Below are 17,500 nucleotides of genomic sequence, written 5' to 3' on the forward strand. Positions count from 1 at the left end.
TCTACCGTCCAGACTCACTATCCACACCATTTACTGGCTCGTTAGGCAAGCCCGAGGCCAAAGCGGTAGCCACTAGCATCGATAACTTCCTTCCGCTTGTGCCTTTTTCTCTTCCTCCTTTCCTCTCAACAGGAAATGGCTCGACATGGCGTCCGGGACCGGGGGATGAGATTCGTTCCCCCCTCCTTTTCTGGACCACCTCACCTCTCCTTCCTCTCAGCGTCCCATACTATCGCTGGTGGAGAAGAAACTTTGAACGTAAGGCGTTGACGTGCGCAAGGAACTGGCAACTAGGACAATCGATGGATGAAAGCAGCTTAGCAGTATGGCTATTATATGGATAGGTATCCATCTGGCATAGAAATAGTTTCGCTATCCTTTTACCAGCCACTGGGCAGATGTGTTCGCTCTGGCGCCGGTCGACGTCGAGGTTCGAAGCAATACCACTACTACCACTGTGGCCAAACCACGGGCCGGCAGGTGGGTTTAGATGAGATTTAAAAGTTAAGAGGATGCCATAGCTCGTTCCTTCTTTCGTCTTTTTGACGCGCGCAGGACTTTACGAACTGTTCGATCCTTGGAAGCTTGGAGCTGGAGATGGAAGGATGGCGATGTGAGGCCACCAGCACGTCCTACATTAGGTGATATATTGGAGGATTTGTGCGACTCTTTCGAAGTCTAAATGTATGCATGTAGTGTGCCTGCGTGGCCCGTTGGTGTGGTCAATCGTAATCCGTCGAGTTCGACGTCCTACACCACAGCCCGAGGACTGGAAATGGTGTTTCCTTGTTATTCCTTAAAATATTGCTCGCGAAGACAAAGGTAATTGGTTGCGGAAATGAAGTGTGTCTGCTCATTCCACTTCACGACAAGCAAAGCCGATGAGTTGCCACAGATGGACCGAGAGCACTGGTGTGGAGAGCTGAGGTGATGTTGGATTATCGAAGTTTTTGATGAGAAGTTCAGAAGACTTGAGTGAATCTGTACGTAGCTTGCAGAGCGTAGTTTGTTAACTTTTTTTTAAAGTTGGTAAAAGCTTCTTGACAAATGATTTCGTAAAAAGATTCTGGCTGATTACACAAGAGAATGATTGAAGCTTTACAGAATATGAAAAATGTTCTGTCATGCGAAGCCAAACACTTCATGTTCTTCTGATTTCCGGCAAGGAGAAAAGCCATAAACAATAATAATTGCTTTTCATGATCATGATGCTAATTTCTGTCAGTAGCTGCCGGCCCGAGATGCCCTCAATCGACGTCATCCGGGATACGAGCAGGATATGATTGGGAAAATCTAATTTTTTATGCTGCATTTTACGACCTCAGTAACAATTGATTACTTTTCGATTGGAGTTTTATCCATTTTCCGGGTTCCGTTTTTTCTTTTTCTTCTTATTTCTGTTATGGTTTTGACCTTCAACTTTGAGTGGCGACAGATGAAAGCGGGGGCAACGGGTCGTTTTTTTACATTCTCCAACGAAAGTTCAATAAATTTGATAGCAAAACAATGAAATTTCCCCGGACACACTGCAGGTGCTAACTATCTCACCCTCTCTCTCTTTCTCCTCTCTCTCGATGCTTTATTTATTGCCCCTGTCCCCTGGAGGATGAGGAAAAGTTGGGCAGAAAAATTGGACAGAAAAAAGAAATCCCGCAATAAAACAGGCCATCTCGTTCGTGCAGGAATGGGAGGAACATTTTGTAGAAAATGGAAAAACGAATCATCTTTCGGGGCATTCGCAGGTTAGATTGAGAGTGATGGTCGTCCGAGACATTCGCCACGACATGCCCTAGGTGTGTATGTGTGGAGTAGCTTCTTCCGGATTCCGGTGCCACAGAATCATCAGAATGGCCATTCACGGGGAACCACGATGACCGGCGTGTAGGCGGCATTTCATCATTTTTTTTCATTCATTTTTTTTGCTTCTCACCACCTCGGGAACGGCGATGAACGATCGTAAAAAGCCGGGGTATGGCTATCAAAATTCAATTGCAGTCATAAAATCATATTTTACGAGCCGCTCTTTTTTTCTTCCTCTTTCAGATGGCTTTGTTCCCTGTGCGCCATGATTACATTTGTTCCAGTGCATGACAATGCTCGGCGCGTGTCGTGGCTGTGAGGGGAAAACTAAATTTTACATTCAAAGTTCGTCCATTGCTTCGTTAATACACAATTATTGAATGATAGGCTCTGATGGGCACGTGCCGTGAGGTGCCTGTTATGAGCGTGATAAATTATCATTTCCTCGTGGGAATAGAATGGAAAGACTTCGTTTCGATACGTACATGCTTGAGCAAGCAGCATGAAGTACTGTTGAAGCTGAATGAAAGTCTATTCAAATAAATTATAAGCATGTTTTCAAGTTGTTTGTAAATGTCAGTTATGTTTTGAGAACAAATATGAGAAGGTTATTGTATCAAGGAATTAAGAGTCATTAGGTTCAATGTTCATCAAAACAGTGCTCACATCGTTGACGATCCTTGGCTTCGCTATTATTCGTTAATATGCATAACATAAATACGCTTAACTACAATAACCGGCATAAGTAAAAGCCCACCTCTAGGGTCCACCACATTTTCGCCAGTAAATTCGACATTTTCGGTCACAAAGGCCATGTGATTTTTTTACTAGAAGCTCTAACTTTCCTCTTTCCAAATCACTTGCTTTGATAGGTTCGTTCACCTTTTTTTGAAAATTCTTTAAGTGAGAGATAGTCGATCATGATTGTGACAAAAGTAAGAGCCCACCTGCAAGGAAACATGTTTATCAATTCATATGGGTCACTCTTACCCGGTCTTTGTGACCGAAAATGTCGAATTTATAGGCGAAAATCTGGAGGACCCTAGAGGTGGGCCTTTGCTTATGCCGGTCACTGTATATATTCTTCAAAGGCATAGCAAGGCAAAAGCACAACAATATTTCCGGAGTCTTTTACTAAAATGATGCTTAATCAAAGCTTAATATGGCAATAATGGAAATAATAATAATGATTGAGCAACTAACCTAATGATTGTATGAACAGAATTACCGATGTCAGTTAGTTCAATGCAGATCTATCAGTTCTTGATTATGGTCCCACGCTTTGAAGTAATTGCAACTGGCAGCTTGAACTACAGGCAAAGTACGAGATACCTTCTGCATTCCTGAGAATGAATTCTCGTCTCGCCCTTACTGTCTCGACAATTTCTACCGAATGGTAATTGAGTGAAGCCTTTGTTTTCCAGGAGCAGAATGTGGTCAGGTCTAGTCTAGTCGCTCCAAAGGAGAAGTAAATACAGACAGATCAAAAGAAAATTCTAGTTTCATTGGAGTGATGCTAGTAATAGGATCTGGCGGTACCGTTCTATGAAAAATGAAGCCAATCGTTGTAACAAAGTAGAAAAGCTAGCAGTCAGTGCTCGATAGATTATGTTGCCATGCCATTTCTCGATGCTGCTGCCAATTATCAATAGATAAATCCGTCCTTGAAAGAACATTGCATGGGCAAGAGGGAGGAGCTTATCATCATCATTATTTTTTGGACTTTAATGACTGACAGTTGGAAAGAGTTCAAACTCGGTTACATCTTGTTCCAACATAAACCATCCTTTATTATTCATCCAATTGACCGTTACATCATCCCCGGACGGGTCGAAGAAAAGAGATGCCTGGTTATCATTTATCTCTATCGGAGAGTTACGAGTTCTGGCGACTCGTGCTCATAATTGAAATAGCTTGAAACTTCACGTCTCCGTCCCGGTACGATTGCTAAACGTTTAAGAGTGTCCACAAGGGTTCCACAAGAAAACTTCTTCACGGTGCTCGGTCGAGGCTCTCTCCGAGCTTCGTGAGGGATGCTAATGAACCTCCATCGTCTCCAGCACCGGAGCACGAAATATTTGAAATTTATTACCACTCTCTCGCACAGACAGCTTAAAAGCTTTTCCAATCTGTCCATTTACCTTACATTTTTCATACGAACCCCTCCGTGCAGAAAGTGTACCGCAAAGAAGAGGGGGTTAAAGAAAACAATCAGATAGCATCTGGATGCAAAGCACTGGGAGAGAGAGAGAGAACCAGAGTGAGTGAGTGTACATCTAGCAGCAGCCACCATCACCGCCACCGACGAAGGAAATAAAATCGCAATTCCGAAAACTAACTAGCAAGAAATTATTATAATTTATATCCGGGCACAATCATAAAGTTGGCGTTCTTTCGACCAAACTACCGTGTGCCGCGTGTTTCTTCGACGGTGAGGTCTTGCTTTCGGTTTGCTACCAACATTAGCTTGGCGGAGGGAGTCAGACCGGGCCTTTAGCGGTAGTGCAGGCGAAGATTATGCTGAGAGTTATGAATAAACGAACGACTCGACGATTTCCAATTTTGTGGCGCACTCAATTCCCTCTTGGTCAAGGGCGACTAGACGAGGAGTAGGAGGATGCTTGGTACAATCGTAAAAAGTAGTTTCCAGACATAAAATGTCGTAGTGTCGTAGTAGGTGCGCGATGTAAAGTCCACCTTCAGCTTTCTCCACTGACCAGATTGTTCAGGAGTGGTTTCTCTCTTATCAAGTCGGCCCTACCCGGTGGTCCGCTCCAAGTGTTGTGACTCAAAAAAACAGGAGAACAAAAAAAAACGGAATGATTTTACCTCCATCTCCATGGTCCACTTTGTGAACTTCTTCCACTTCTCACTTGTAGTTAAAGTCCATGGTCATTGTCCACTCGCGTTTTCCCATTCCCCGCGTTATCGGCAAGTGGACACTGGTCGACGGTAGGGAAAATGAGAGAAAAATGTTGGGCGCACGAATGGTAGTTCCCCTCGGACCGAACCGGGACCTGGAACCGGATGCCACACCACCATTCAGCCATCTTGACAGATGGAACTTATGTAGCCGTAACGCTGCGTTTCGCAGTTATCTTAATTTGCCTCATTACTGTCTGTGAGAGCCCCGAAGTCCGCGTGGTCCAGGTGGCTTCAGCGGAATAGCGGCCGTGAATCATGCTTCACGCCGGTCGGTCGGTGGTGGCAGGATGACAGGTTTACCGGTCCAGCGACCTTCGCAGCGCTTTTGTTCCTCTGTTTAGGGCCGTAAATCATCACCTTCGACTTGACTTTTGGGATCCTTTGGGGGAGAAGGAGGAGGACGGTTTGCTATCGGAATGCCGGCCGTTTCCTTCGACCGCGAAGGTACAGAGCGATACCGCGAACAACGGACGCTTGCTCGGTAGGACACCGTTTGGAAGTGACAACGGGATTTCCTTCCAGTACGCGTCCGGAACACGAGCCCCTTCCATGGGTTATCAAACCGGACCCACGTGTACGCATAATTCAGTGCCGCGGAACCGGCCAACGACCTTCGTGTCGCGTCCATTTGTGTCGATAGGAGCTGGAAAGGGTACGGGAGGAGAAAATTTGAGGTGGAAAAATTTGAGCTCCCCGACCTTAAGGCTACTAGTCCCCGGTTTCCCCTGTTGTTCAAATAATTTGGTCCAGCGGAGACACCCGGACATTCGGGTGGACACTTCTTGCCGAGCGAGCGAGCCGAGAAAAGGGTTCCTTAGCTACCACCTTCCCGGCTGCTTGTTTAATGAAGACTGAAGTTGTCGGAATTAATTGCGAAAGATTTGTGAGCAAGATTATTTTCAATTAAAACGAGCAGCAGTTGAGAGGCGACGCAGCGGAGTCGTTGTCGTCGTTTTCACCGTTTGGTGATGCGCTCTTTGCGCAATGATAAATGGTGTGTCTGAAGATGGCCGAAAATGGCGCCCGGTTCCTTGCGTTGTCAGCGGGAAATCAAGCCTAAGTAATATTTAATGGCATTTTCCGAGGAAAACAGTGTGTTTCCATTCGCGAAGGCGCCATTCGCGGAGCAGAAACACCGGAAAGCAAATAGTCGCCCCCCGGGCGAGGAGGATGTGCCTGAAAATGGTTTTGCGGGTGAACGAACTCAAAGCTGTGCTCGGTTGTGAAGCTCGTTTTTGAATGTTTTCATTATTAGCACGGTATGGAAATATTAAAGCGCATTTGTTGGTAAGCTGGAGGACGCTTCATAATCTTTTGTCAAAAATCATCGAAGGATAGTCCTACAAAGATAAACATTTGTTTGGCCGCATTCTTGGAAAACTATTTTTGAAATCGTCCAATTAGAATTTATGCACCCGATGATTTCTCTTTGATTTTTAAAGCCACGGTTTAGCATGGGTGCTAAAAAGGGTTTTTGGAGTTTTCTAGTCCAATTTATCCAAACCACTCCGAAAGGTCGAATGTCTACCAGAAGTATTGACGAATTATCATTCATTAAACGGTGTATAGGGGATTACTATCAGTGCAAATGTACATCTTTTTTTCTGCTCTAATATAAGGTTTCTATTTTTGCCAGATTTAAGATGGGGATTGAACATGTCTTCCTGAAGTAGCACACATATTTATGAATGAATTCGGGGTTGTAATCAAGCAAATGGGAAGATAATAATGATAAGAAAATGCTGCCCGAACCCTCGTGTGAAATTTTGCTTTGATCTTACGATGACCTTCTGGTTGTAACTGATCTTACCATCCCGATTAGGTTTGTTTGTAGCAGAAAATACGTCTCTGAACTCTACATTCGACTATGCGATATGCTATCTGGCATTTGAGTAAGTTTCCCTTAAAACTATTAATCACTATTGGTTTTCATTACTGAGCGGGAGTATTTGGATGTAAATGATATAATCAGCTGATGTTATTTGATGTCAATTGTGTTAGATTTGTTTTGATATTCATAATATTTTCATTCATTTATGTAAAAGATAGCTGTTGCTTGGTTACTTCATGTCTCAAATGGATTAAAATGTGGTCTACAGTGGTCTTAAATAAACACCACACAAATACCAATATAATTTCAATTTCCTATCATGAAAAACATAACATGTTTTATTGTTAATAGCGCCCGCGTTTCACTCCAGAAATTTCAGCTGCATCTAAACGAATGTCGCTCACTGTGGCACCCATTAATGATATTAAGTCAACGTACACCACCCAGCGGAATAGTTACGCTTACAAGGCACTGCTTACGGATCAAAACCAACAACACTTTCCACTTCCTTTCCTCTGCCCTACGCGCCCCATGACCATGGCGTAAGTTGTGTCGAGATCGTTGATTTGCCATCGGTGCTGGTGGCTTTTCCCGGGAAGATTGACGTGGATTTTCTCTCGCCGTGCCTCACTGCCCCGGGGACATACTCGTCGACTCGCGCGGTAAGTTGATGCCCCGGAGCTAACCACACCACAGCACGCCAAATGGTAAAATCAAATCAGCTTGGCAGCAATGTTGCACCTCGGGCGTTGCTGCTGCTGTTAATGCAAAGCAGAATTTCCACTTCAATGCGCGCAAACACATACAGCGAGAGCGCTGGGGCACCGCAACGGGGGACCTCACTGTAAATTGCTCGGTATTATGGTGGAGACGAATTTTCAGTGTGGCGATGGTGCCAGCAGCAGCGGCAGTGTGACACTCAAGCGGAACACGATCCTTCCCCCATTTGGCCGGAAATCCTGGATACGGCTAGACGGGGCCTTGAGCTCCATTCCAGCTCGAGATGGAACCAGGGAGCCAAATGGTTACTCTTGACGGAAATAGGCATGTCAACTGCAAGCGTCCCTGTTGCAAACGGGGGCGCAAAGCGAATCAGGTTTGTGGTTTTCCGTGGGCCAACCAAGTGACTCAGGCGGAACGGCGCGGCGCGATGGAGGCGACTGTCGGTTCCAAAATAAAAATAGTGTTAGCTCAAGCTCAATGTTTAAAGCTTTGAAGGAAGCAGAAGGAAAACGAGCCTTCCAGTGACTGACAGACTACAAAAACATTGCAACAACGGTTCACCTTCTCCTTCGTCGCTCGCTCTTTAACGCTACAACGAGTTCTCTTTTATTCAAAAGAATACCGAGAAGAACACAAAGAATTGAACTTTCTATTCAAATTCAGCTGTTGTGGAAACGTGTTTGATAAAGTCGGTTTACTCATTTGTCCAAATGCACACAACCGGAAGGAAAGTATCCTTTTTCATCCCTGTTTCAAAAGTCTCCCAATAAGCCTTGGGCAAACCACAAGGCGTTCAGATAGTACCGCTTATCAATGCTTCCTTTGGTTACAACTGGTGCTAGGCAATGGAACCAACTCGAAGTCGAGGCCGCACGGCTGCTACTCAATGGTCTCGTTGATAGAACAGCCGCCCAGACATGTAATTGATCGTTTCCGATATAAATCGGAGGATATCCGGCAGGCAAACGGTGATTGCGGTGTCAGATTGCAATGTGAACAGAACAGAGGAAGAGTATTCCAGGAAGTCACACTAGGGACTATTACGTCAATTACTACCGTCTGCGTCTGGGCAGATCGGTAGATGCCCTAGTTAGTGTTGCTAGTGAGATTGTAGTAGGCCGAACGAACAAGCAGAGACAACCGTTGCTTTGTGGTTTTTTTTTTTACAAAAGAGAACAGAATACAGCTTCAAGGAACTGGAAAAAGCACCAATCCAGTAGATACCGATTCCTGGAATACACACAGCATGATCCACAGTTAGTTGATTCTTTGTTGACCTTTTTGCGTTTGCCAATTCCATCATGAAAACATTTTGATAGCAGTGAGACTGAAATATTAACCATCGCAGAGACTAGAAAACGGCATGTTGCAGAGCTGGATCAGGGTAACCATTGACAGACGCCAAAAGCAAAAAGCCATACCAATCGTGCGGCAGTCGTTTTGGTTTGGCGGTTCTGTTGATTTTCGAACAATTTAAATCCTTCGTGTGGCCCGAAAACCCTGTTCCAAATGGAGCGTACGATTCACACGAGCTACAATCACGACTTCCAACCACGGCCGGACAATCGCCAGCTGGCGTTGCAGCGTAAAAGTGAGTTGCATCGGCTAGACGGAGACGGATGCTTCATTCCTGCTTCAGCCCCAGTATCGGTTACCTTGGACGGTGGAACACCGGAACAGCAGAAGCACGGGTTCGAGGAGGAAATCAGGCGAAAAAATTGGCAACGATGTGGTGCGAATCGGTTCGTGAAAGGCCTGGCACGGACGCACCCGGAACTGTACTGGGAGCTGACGTCCAAGGATCGTGCGTGGCAGGAACGTGCTGGCGGTGGCGGTTCACCACTGAAATCGAGCTATCAGCTGGACTACGATCGGTTGCCAGAGTGTGCACCATGTCCGGTGACACCAGCACCGACTGGCGGTGATGATGATCCGGCGGAAACCTCACGATGGCCGGATTGGAAATACTTTCAGCGCGAATGCAATGGTGTCCCGGTGTGCCGTGCGATGACCGCCAGCTCCGATGGGAAGATTGGTTTGTGTTCTTGTCAACTTTGCCCCTCACCATCATCGAAACCGTCGCACAGGTATGGGCGTGTGGAAGCTATCTCCAACATACCGAAGAGTTTCATTACGTCCGGTCACTGGCCAGAACCGGACTGGCAGACGGCCGTACGCCATTCGACCGAGTACCGGCGGGAGGTGGGCCGGATGGGAGGGATCGTGCAGCGGGCGAACATCCACAATCATGGCCGCTGTACTTCACAGAGAAATTGTCGTCACCGGTTCTTCGTATGAATAAAACTGAGCACCCCATGGACGACTGAATGCGACATTCCTTCGGTGTCCCTGCTATCCGCACGTAATCGGGTCTGCATCGTATGCTGAGAAAGGAGAGAGGACATTGCAGGTTCATGGGAGGGGGGGGGGGGCGGGGGCGGCGGGGGACTTTGGCATACCTTACACGTTGCCAGTAGATAAATCTTTCTGAGCAGGTTCGCCTGCATGGAGCAATCGTTTGAGCGGCAAAACTGCAAACTAATGAAGTTCCGTAAGATGGAAGACAAACGAGCACGGAACTAGCCAATGCTCTCTGAGTGTAACGTGCCCTTAGATGCGGATGCGGATGCAGATCGAAGTCCCAGCTGACTGGTGAAGGCATAACTAGGCAGAATTATATGAAGCCAGCGGATTAATAAGCTGTATATATTTAATGATTTCCCACGCAGCCATACCGAAGGGTGAAATATGAAAAGTTCCAATCTCAAATGAAGGCCTTAGTTAGTGTCTGTCCACTAGCACGTCCTCGTTTCATCTTGGTATCGTGATGCAACGTACAGAGAAAGATATCAAGTGAGTTTGGTCATGAGAATACCAGGGAAATTCTAGCTTCGCTTTGCGAATACTCTTTTCCTGTGTGCAAAGTCGAAGGAACTGCCGTGGAAGGAATAATAGAACGGACTTCGGGAGCGATTATCACGCACGTACTGCTCTAGGGGAGAGCGGTCATGGGCTCTCATTGAAACCGAAATCGATATCGTGCCGAGCGTGATTCCGCTGTCAAGCGGACCAGCGCCAGTAGTAGTGCTGAGTAACGAAGCCATAATTAAGGTCATTCGTATTCAGATCGGGTTAGGTGGAAATATTGAGCCGTATCATGATTTTCGTCTGCACGCGTAAGCAAAAGTCTGTAACTAATTCCTATGATAGCGCTGACCGGTCATCCCATTTTTGGGATACGAGTGGTGTACTCGCTGCGCTGGGGCTGGGTTGGCATTTAAGATTCTCTTGGGGTTTTTTTTATAGAAAGCAGACCGAAATTGTCTTCAATTGGTAAAGGAAGCAACCGGTTTGTACATTTAGTAACAAATGCATTTTATTGCTTCTACAATTTAATAATGTTTGGCAATACATTTATTTCCAGAAAGGAGATTATCTCTTTGAAATTGCTTCCTATGAGCTTGTACTAATTAGAATGTTTCTCTAAAGTCTGCCAGAGCACGATAGCAATGTTTTACGCCAAGAATTATCAAAACAAGGATTCAATGAAGTTGCAATCGTGAATGCGCATATTGAAGCCGAAAGAATTTTTTTCTCCTTTCGATTTTCCACTTTACTTTCAAATCTCTCGAGACACGTTTCCTTTTCCTCTAGGAGAATCTTATAGGATTTAAAATAATTTTCAATAACTTTTCCAGGCAAATAATGCCTCTGGAACATAATCAATCGATTGAAAATTAATTAAAATTATGATTTCCATCTCTGTCGGTTCATATTTCTAATATACAAACTCGCTGTTTTTACTATTTGTGGATAACATCTTTGCACCTCTGACATTCGCTTTGAAAGTTGGAATCGTAAATTAGCACAAGGCTTAAATAAAACATTCAAAGCAGCATGCTATAGTTGTTGAACGATCTCGTTGATTGCTCTTATGTATCTTGTACACCGATCGGCCCTTCTACCAGAGCAACCACAAGGTGTTGCATTAGAGGCGCCTGCTTTGCCAATGAATTTATTCAAATGTCTATGCTTTCTGCATGACAAGTAGCCATTTTTTGCGTGGCCTTGATAGTTCCCTGGGTGCGCCGCACCAAGTGCAATGAGCAGCAAGTATTATGTTTATGCCAATGGTAAAAAACTATTTATCATGATTTCACATTCTGCATCACAAGCAAACTCGCTCACACACTTGTTGGTTCAATGTTCAGAAAGCCCCCCCCCCCCCCCCCCCCCCCGGTCCCGACAACAGCAACACGAACGTCTGTATCGTCTTAGCAGATTGTGTCCTTTTAGTCAAATGGCACCGGAGAACCCGATATGGTAGCGAGTGTGCGACGCCATGCAATGGTGCTGCTGTTGCTGCTCCTACTTCGATGTGAAGCGATACCAACGTAGGAGTTCTGAGGAAGAAACCATTGAACCAGCACCAAGCAGCAAGCAACCATTCGATGCAGATGATACAGATGGCGATGGAATCGTGTGGTGGGGGTGAAGAGGGGTCCAAGAGGGGGGTGCAATATTCATAAAGTTTCCAAAAGATTTGGAACGCGAAATGCTGTGAGTGCTTTTGCTGGCTGATTTACATTCAAAGTTCCCCCCCATCCCGCTTGAGGCGGCTTCGAGCCGTTTCCGAGCCACGATCGATGACTTCGGAGTGGAAAAAGGGGGTAGATGGGGATGTCCTAGGGGTGCAAAAGGGGTGTCTATTTGCACAAGATTTGCGAGCGCAACAATTCCGGTCGGTTCCGTTCATGCTCGGCATTGCTTACGGTGTCCTAAGTGATCGTTACATTGGCCCCAAACCACCATTTTGGAAATGTGTCGAGTACGAGTGCTCGTGATTCACTGCCACACAGACGCACGTGCGCTCGCTCTGGTTGTCTGAAGATGAAGGAGACAAGTCATTTCATTTAGGTGTTATGCGATGCGATGAGATGTGTTCCTTTTGATGTGGAGATGGAAGCGAACACAAAGTGTTAATAATGTTTTATAAACTAGCGAGAGGGTCGACTCTTCTCCTGATTCCTCTGATGATTCTCGAGACAATCGGATGGATAGAGAGTTCACAGGGCATTCCATTTGACCTCGAGAACTCTGTTTGTACAACTGTACAACGTGGTGATCTACTTATCTCGGTAAAGCATGATGATATATGCACACTCCGGATGCCCGATCCTCTGCATGACTTCTCGTCCTGCTGCTGGTTACCAATGTCCCTCCTGAGACCAAAACATCATAAAACAGTGCGTCGGAAGTCATAAAGTAAGCGATTATGAGGCGAACATCAAGGACAGCCGAGTGGTGGCCAACTACGAATGACCGATCTATGGCCATAAAGAGAAGTTCGTGGCGTCACTTAGCATAGCGAGGCTCGCTAAGAATCTGCTCGTTCCTCTCTCGCGAGCGGTGGCCTCAAATTGCCTGCAATTTTAAGAAGCGGCCACGAGAGTGGAACGTCGTCGATGGATGGATGTGAGAAGAAGAAAAAAACTGTGCCAAACAGCTTCTCATAATTGTCAGAAGTGGACCATCTACAGAGCGTCTACATCCTCACTTCCTTCATTTAAAGTGCTTTCGGAGTTGTTTGAAATCGTCCACCGTTCGTTTTCTTTGCTGTTCGGATTTGGATCCAGGATATTATCCTCACCATTCGTGGAGTGAAGAAAGAGCGCAGAAAAAAGGCGCTAACCATAAGACAGGGTTCAGTCCGTTCAGTAAGAGCTTTTTTCATGAAGTGGAAAGCAGCCCAGAGCGATCCACCACTACCCATTTGATGGTGTGTACCAGGGTGCCGCTAAAGGCCTCGAGAGGCTATAAGATGGTGTCCCGCTAGTGGTCGCAAAGTGCAGCCTTAACAGGGCTGCAGTAAGCTCAACGTCACTTCGCTGCCTTTAAAGCCCACACACCCACTCGAGTCCGGGCCGGCGGCGAAAGCAAGGAAGCGATGGTAAAGACGGATTAGTCGGAGAATTACAGCGCGGCCATCGCTGGCCATCGCCAGCGATGTCATTGTCATGCTCGTTGTCATAAAGCTGCTTTCTCGGCCCTCAGACCGATGGTTCGTTTTAACAGTTTCATGCCACCACCATCGCTCCCGGAGCACTATCCCAAGGAACGGACTTTTAGGTCAGTTTTTTCTTCTTCATCTCTGTGCCTCCTCCGGATACGTCCGCGATGGAGGCCTGCGCTTGAAGAGAACGAAGAGGAATGATTTTTTTTCTTGCCCGGGTTTTTGCTAATCCAGCTTGTATCCGGTTGTAACAATTGCTGATGATTTGTGCCAGGCCAGTCTGTTCCCTTCCAGCAACGGCAAAAAAAACAACAAGTCGGTGATTTGAGTGTTATCTTGGCAATGGACACCGGACTCGGCTTCAGAGAAATTGGGAACCGGGAGGCCATGGCGAAAAACTTGGCCGCCTCTTCTGGCCGAACGCCCAACTTGTTTGGCCTAGATTTGCTTTGCTGCTACCGAGTCAGTGGTGGCTGGTAGTACGGCTGTTGTTCCAGTCGAGGTCTATAAAATTCACGTCAATAAAGAAGGAAACAGGAATGCTGTGCCAAAATCTCCCGTCTCTTCGGTGGTGGCGGATTTTTGCGCCGAGTTTTAGCTCAATGCAGTTTTAGTGGGCTGCGCTCCGGAAGTAACACTTTTTCCAAACTATCCATTTCAGATTGCAGCGAGTTAACACACAGGATGTAACATATGGGATAGTTTTGAAAGCAGCAAAGCACCTTCTCGGGTTTTTGTTGGGGACTTTTCATTCGAATCTGATTGCCTAGGTCTGGTTTGGTTGTAAAATTTTGAGTATGAGTAAGAAACCTGAGGAGTTTTATAACCTACTTGTTTCAAGTACTACATTTTAAGTGGCATAAGTCACCGACTGCTTCAATGAGACAAGCATGGCTTATTATGGTACGAAAACCTTTATTAAAAGGTTTTATATAAGAGTTACTGCTAATTAATGTTGTCGAAAATTGTTTCAAAAAGATTAATAAAGGATTTTTAAATTCATCCAACAGTTCTTTTATATTACTCCTGAAACTTCTGAAACTTCTTCAAAGTATTTCGGGCCTTTCAATTAATCTTATTCATATAACTTTACTCATAAATTGTTAAACGCCGAAGGGAATTTTCATGTTCCTTTATCGAGTCAACTGTACTTCATTGTTTATGAGCACACTTTATATCAGCTACATATAGAACTTCGTTCAGTTGTGTAATTGGAATTCAGGGAGTAATAATTAGATATTGTACCACTTGCAATCGAATGTTTTAAATGTTTATTTTAGTAGGAAGAGTAACGGCTATTTTACAAATGTATCTGATTTTGTTTTACCAAAAAATGGAAAAGTGTAATGTACTGTATATTAAATACAAACGTACTTAATGTTGGTTTATGTAAGCATGAATTAAAAAGTGTAATAAAAAAAATCTTTTTTTTCTGAAGCACAATATCCAACAACAATAAATGAAAGGAACATGAGACAACTTGTGACTCTCATAGATATTTATGTTAGTATTAACAAATGTTTTGCTATTTTGATACCAAATTTGCTGCCCATTTAAACCGGTTTGGAGCCTTGGTGGTTCTTGCTCTATGGTTACTTAGTAAGTAAAACATAAGAAAGATCTGGTACCGAAACAAAATCCAATGCGTTCGATCGACCGACCCGTGGAAAACGCTAATCGTATATTAGTAGTGCTCCGTTTGATTGACTCCGTGGAACGAGCCTGTGGCCGTTTGGCCGTTGAAAGGCGGCCTGCAACAATCACTCGTCACCAGGAAATCATATTTCACTGTCCGTTAAGATTGACCCGAATCTCCAAGACCACGCCACGACAGCCTAGACGCGACCTTTCTGGCTTCTGCGCCACTGCGAAACCTACTCCATTCCATTCCAGAACTGTTTCCGCTGCGGCCATGCGGCCATTTGGCTAGAAGGAAGAAGTAGAAGACAAATACGAGGAAAAGAAAACATTCTCTGCACGGAAAGGCACCGAGGCCACATGGCATGGTGAACAGCAAAACCTTCCAGTACTTCCAGCCGCCCAGCCTAAAGATGTTTGGAGTCCACGGTACGGTTCCATAAAAACCGCCGAACCAAGTGTGCATAAATATGCTCGAATGCAAGAAACCGGCTGTGTGCTGTGCTCGTGGAGGAAACAAAAAAAAAAAAGATTCCTACCCCCGCTTCTCCTCTCTTTCGCCTTGACGTCGGTTCCTCAATTTGTCGTCCAAACGCAAACGCCAACGGACGGTTGGCAAACCGAACGCAGTCCTTGGCTGTCCGGGAGTTTTGCATGAACTCGCCACTCGCATAATGTCGCGCCCGTGCCCATGGTGTCCTTCGGTGTCTGTCCGCGCCGTCATTGCGTCAAAGACGAGGTCCTACGAGGACGACGACGGTTAGGGCCAATTGGCTGTCTATCGCAGCCGTTTAGGAGGGGACCAGTTGGGGCGGAAAATTTATAATACGATCCCGATCATAACGAACGGGCTAGCGCTCGGTCATATTTTGTCCAAGTTTATGTTCCTTGACGAAAGGACACCCGGGTTGGCCGTTGGCGTTCTTCGCGAACTACGCGGTTCGATGGGCATTGAGCTGAGGGACGTTACATAGACGTCGCCCGGGGTCGTCCGGGGCAACACAAATACCAGCTGCAGCTGGCCATAGTTGTCCGTAGTGTTATGCTGATTCGTGACGCATACATCGCCATCGGTCAAATGTTATGTAGGCGGGCAGCTGATTGGTATTCGCTGAATATGTCATGCCGCCAAAGACGCAAACGCCCGCAAACGGGTTTCCAGAACAGTTATTAGAAGGAATCTCCGAGCTACTTGTGTGTTTCATTGCTTTTGTTCTGTCTTACTGTTTCTTTGTGTTGCTGTTGCTGTGAATGAACTGGCAAAACTAAAATAGAAGCTGGCCACTTGCCGGCAAACAGGTATCCCTACATGACAACAATTTATGGAGCACTCTGGCTGCGGTATTCATAAAAATCCAAACCATTCCACAAGGCGGAGTTTGACGGAAAATCATTGCCCCAAGCCGCAAGCATCTTTCTCATCAATCACACCCGGGTATGTCTGCCTGATTTGGCGTTTTTTCCCGCTATATTTGGTTGCTTTCTTGTATTTTTTTTGTCGAATGCCATCTTATAGGCGAAGGTCCTGGAAGGCTCCATTCCACTCCAGGGTGCGCGGTAAACAACGCAATGTGTATGGGGAGGACCCGAACCGAAAGGCAAACAATAACAATGGCCAATGAATGAGGTCATCATGACTCAATGGAACCGAATCGAGTGGATTGAATTTCGCCAGAGTTTCGCGCGAGCCTGGGTGCAAAAGGGCGAACGTTCGGTCCTTCGACTTCGAGTAGCAGCAGCACCAGCCACCAGTTTTCTATATTACTGTTGCTTTGAGTTAGCGGAGTGTTAGCGGGAGGTTTGACTATGGTTGGTGCGGGAGTGGATTGCAGATATTTTGGGGGGCAACGGGTGCTAGTTTCCTTGGGAGGGTAAGTAAGATGTCGGTATTATCATGGTCACGTGCGCCAGTACAACAGCTGGGTACCTGCTTGCTGCTAAGGTGGACCTGCGGTGGGGTTCCGGTAAGTGTGTGGTGAACATAAATAATCATCCCTTCCGGGAAGAGATGGGGATGGTTTGGATTTCGTTCCCCGTCGTGCGACTTAATGGGAGGGACGTTGAAGCGTGCACGTTTTTAGGAGGTCGCCTGTCCCGAAGAGGGGGAGAAGGTAGCAACCAGGTATGAGCGATCGATGGTGGATAGTAGTCGACACCACGCTGGATCCCTGCTGATCCCTGCTGATTGCAAAGGAATTGTGCGAGCGTTCTGTTTAGGTTGACCTGGATAAAGTGAGCTCCTGAGGTGAGTTGTGCGATACCAACGCACACATATATACGCGTGATAAGCTTTGACAATGGGATCTAATAATGTGTCATGTAATATCATTATCACACCCAATGGTTGAGGTTTAACAGTGGAATGTTTTGTGTCCGTATCATTTTCAATACAGCGTTGAAAAGTTCCATTATATGAATCGGGATGGTGTTTTGACAATTTTGTATGCTCATGATCAGCGTGTTCAGCAATTGGAGACATAAATTTTAAACATTATTCCCCCGTATTGTGAAGCCTAATACTTGATTAGTTGTAATGAATCGACTTATAATTTGGGTCATAAGTGGATTTG

General features: G+C 45.8%; 3 protein-coding genes across 4 annotated transcripts in view; 1 reads left to right on the forward strand and 2 right to left on the reverse strand.

Annotated features, from left to right (window-relative positions):
• The window catches only part of LOC126578715 (protein Dr1), a 186,530-nt gene extending 179,465 nt beyond the window's left edge, over positions 1-7,065 (reverse strand). Inside the window, exon 1 of the mRNA XM_050241562.1 lies at positions 7,062-7,065. The gene's annotated coding sequence lies outside the window, so the exon portion shown is untranslated. The remainder of the gene's footprint in view (positions 1-7,061) is intronic.
• The window catches only part of LOC126578693 (uncharacterized), a 104,136-nt gene that overhangs the window by 16,361 nt on the left and 70,275 nt on the right, over positions 1-17,500 (reverse strand). The window lies entirely within an intron of this gene.
• Positions 8,729-9,577, forward strand: LOC126578712 (uncharacterized). Its single transcript, XM_050241558.1, has one exon. The coding sequence runs from the start codon at positions 8,789-8,791 to the stop codon at positions 9,575-9,577; it is 789 nt and encodes a 262-aa protein (XP_050097515.1). The 5' UTR covers positions 8,729-8,788.

Source organism: Anopheles aquasalis, chromosome 3, assembly GCF_943734665.1.
Source record: "Anopheles aquasalis chromosome 3, idAnoAquaMG_Q_19, whole genome shotgun sequence".
NCBI lineage: Eukaryota > Metazoa > Arthropoda > Insecta > Diptera > Culicidae > Anopheles > Anopheles aquasalis.

Excerpts from the sequence above, each read along its gene's own strand:
- LOC126578712 (XM_050241558.1), top strand. The coding sequence starts at position 8,789 with ATGGAGCGTACGATTCACACGAGCTACAATCACGACTTCCAACCACGG.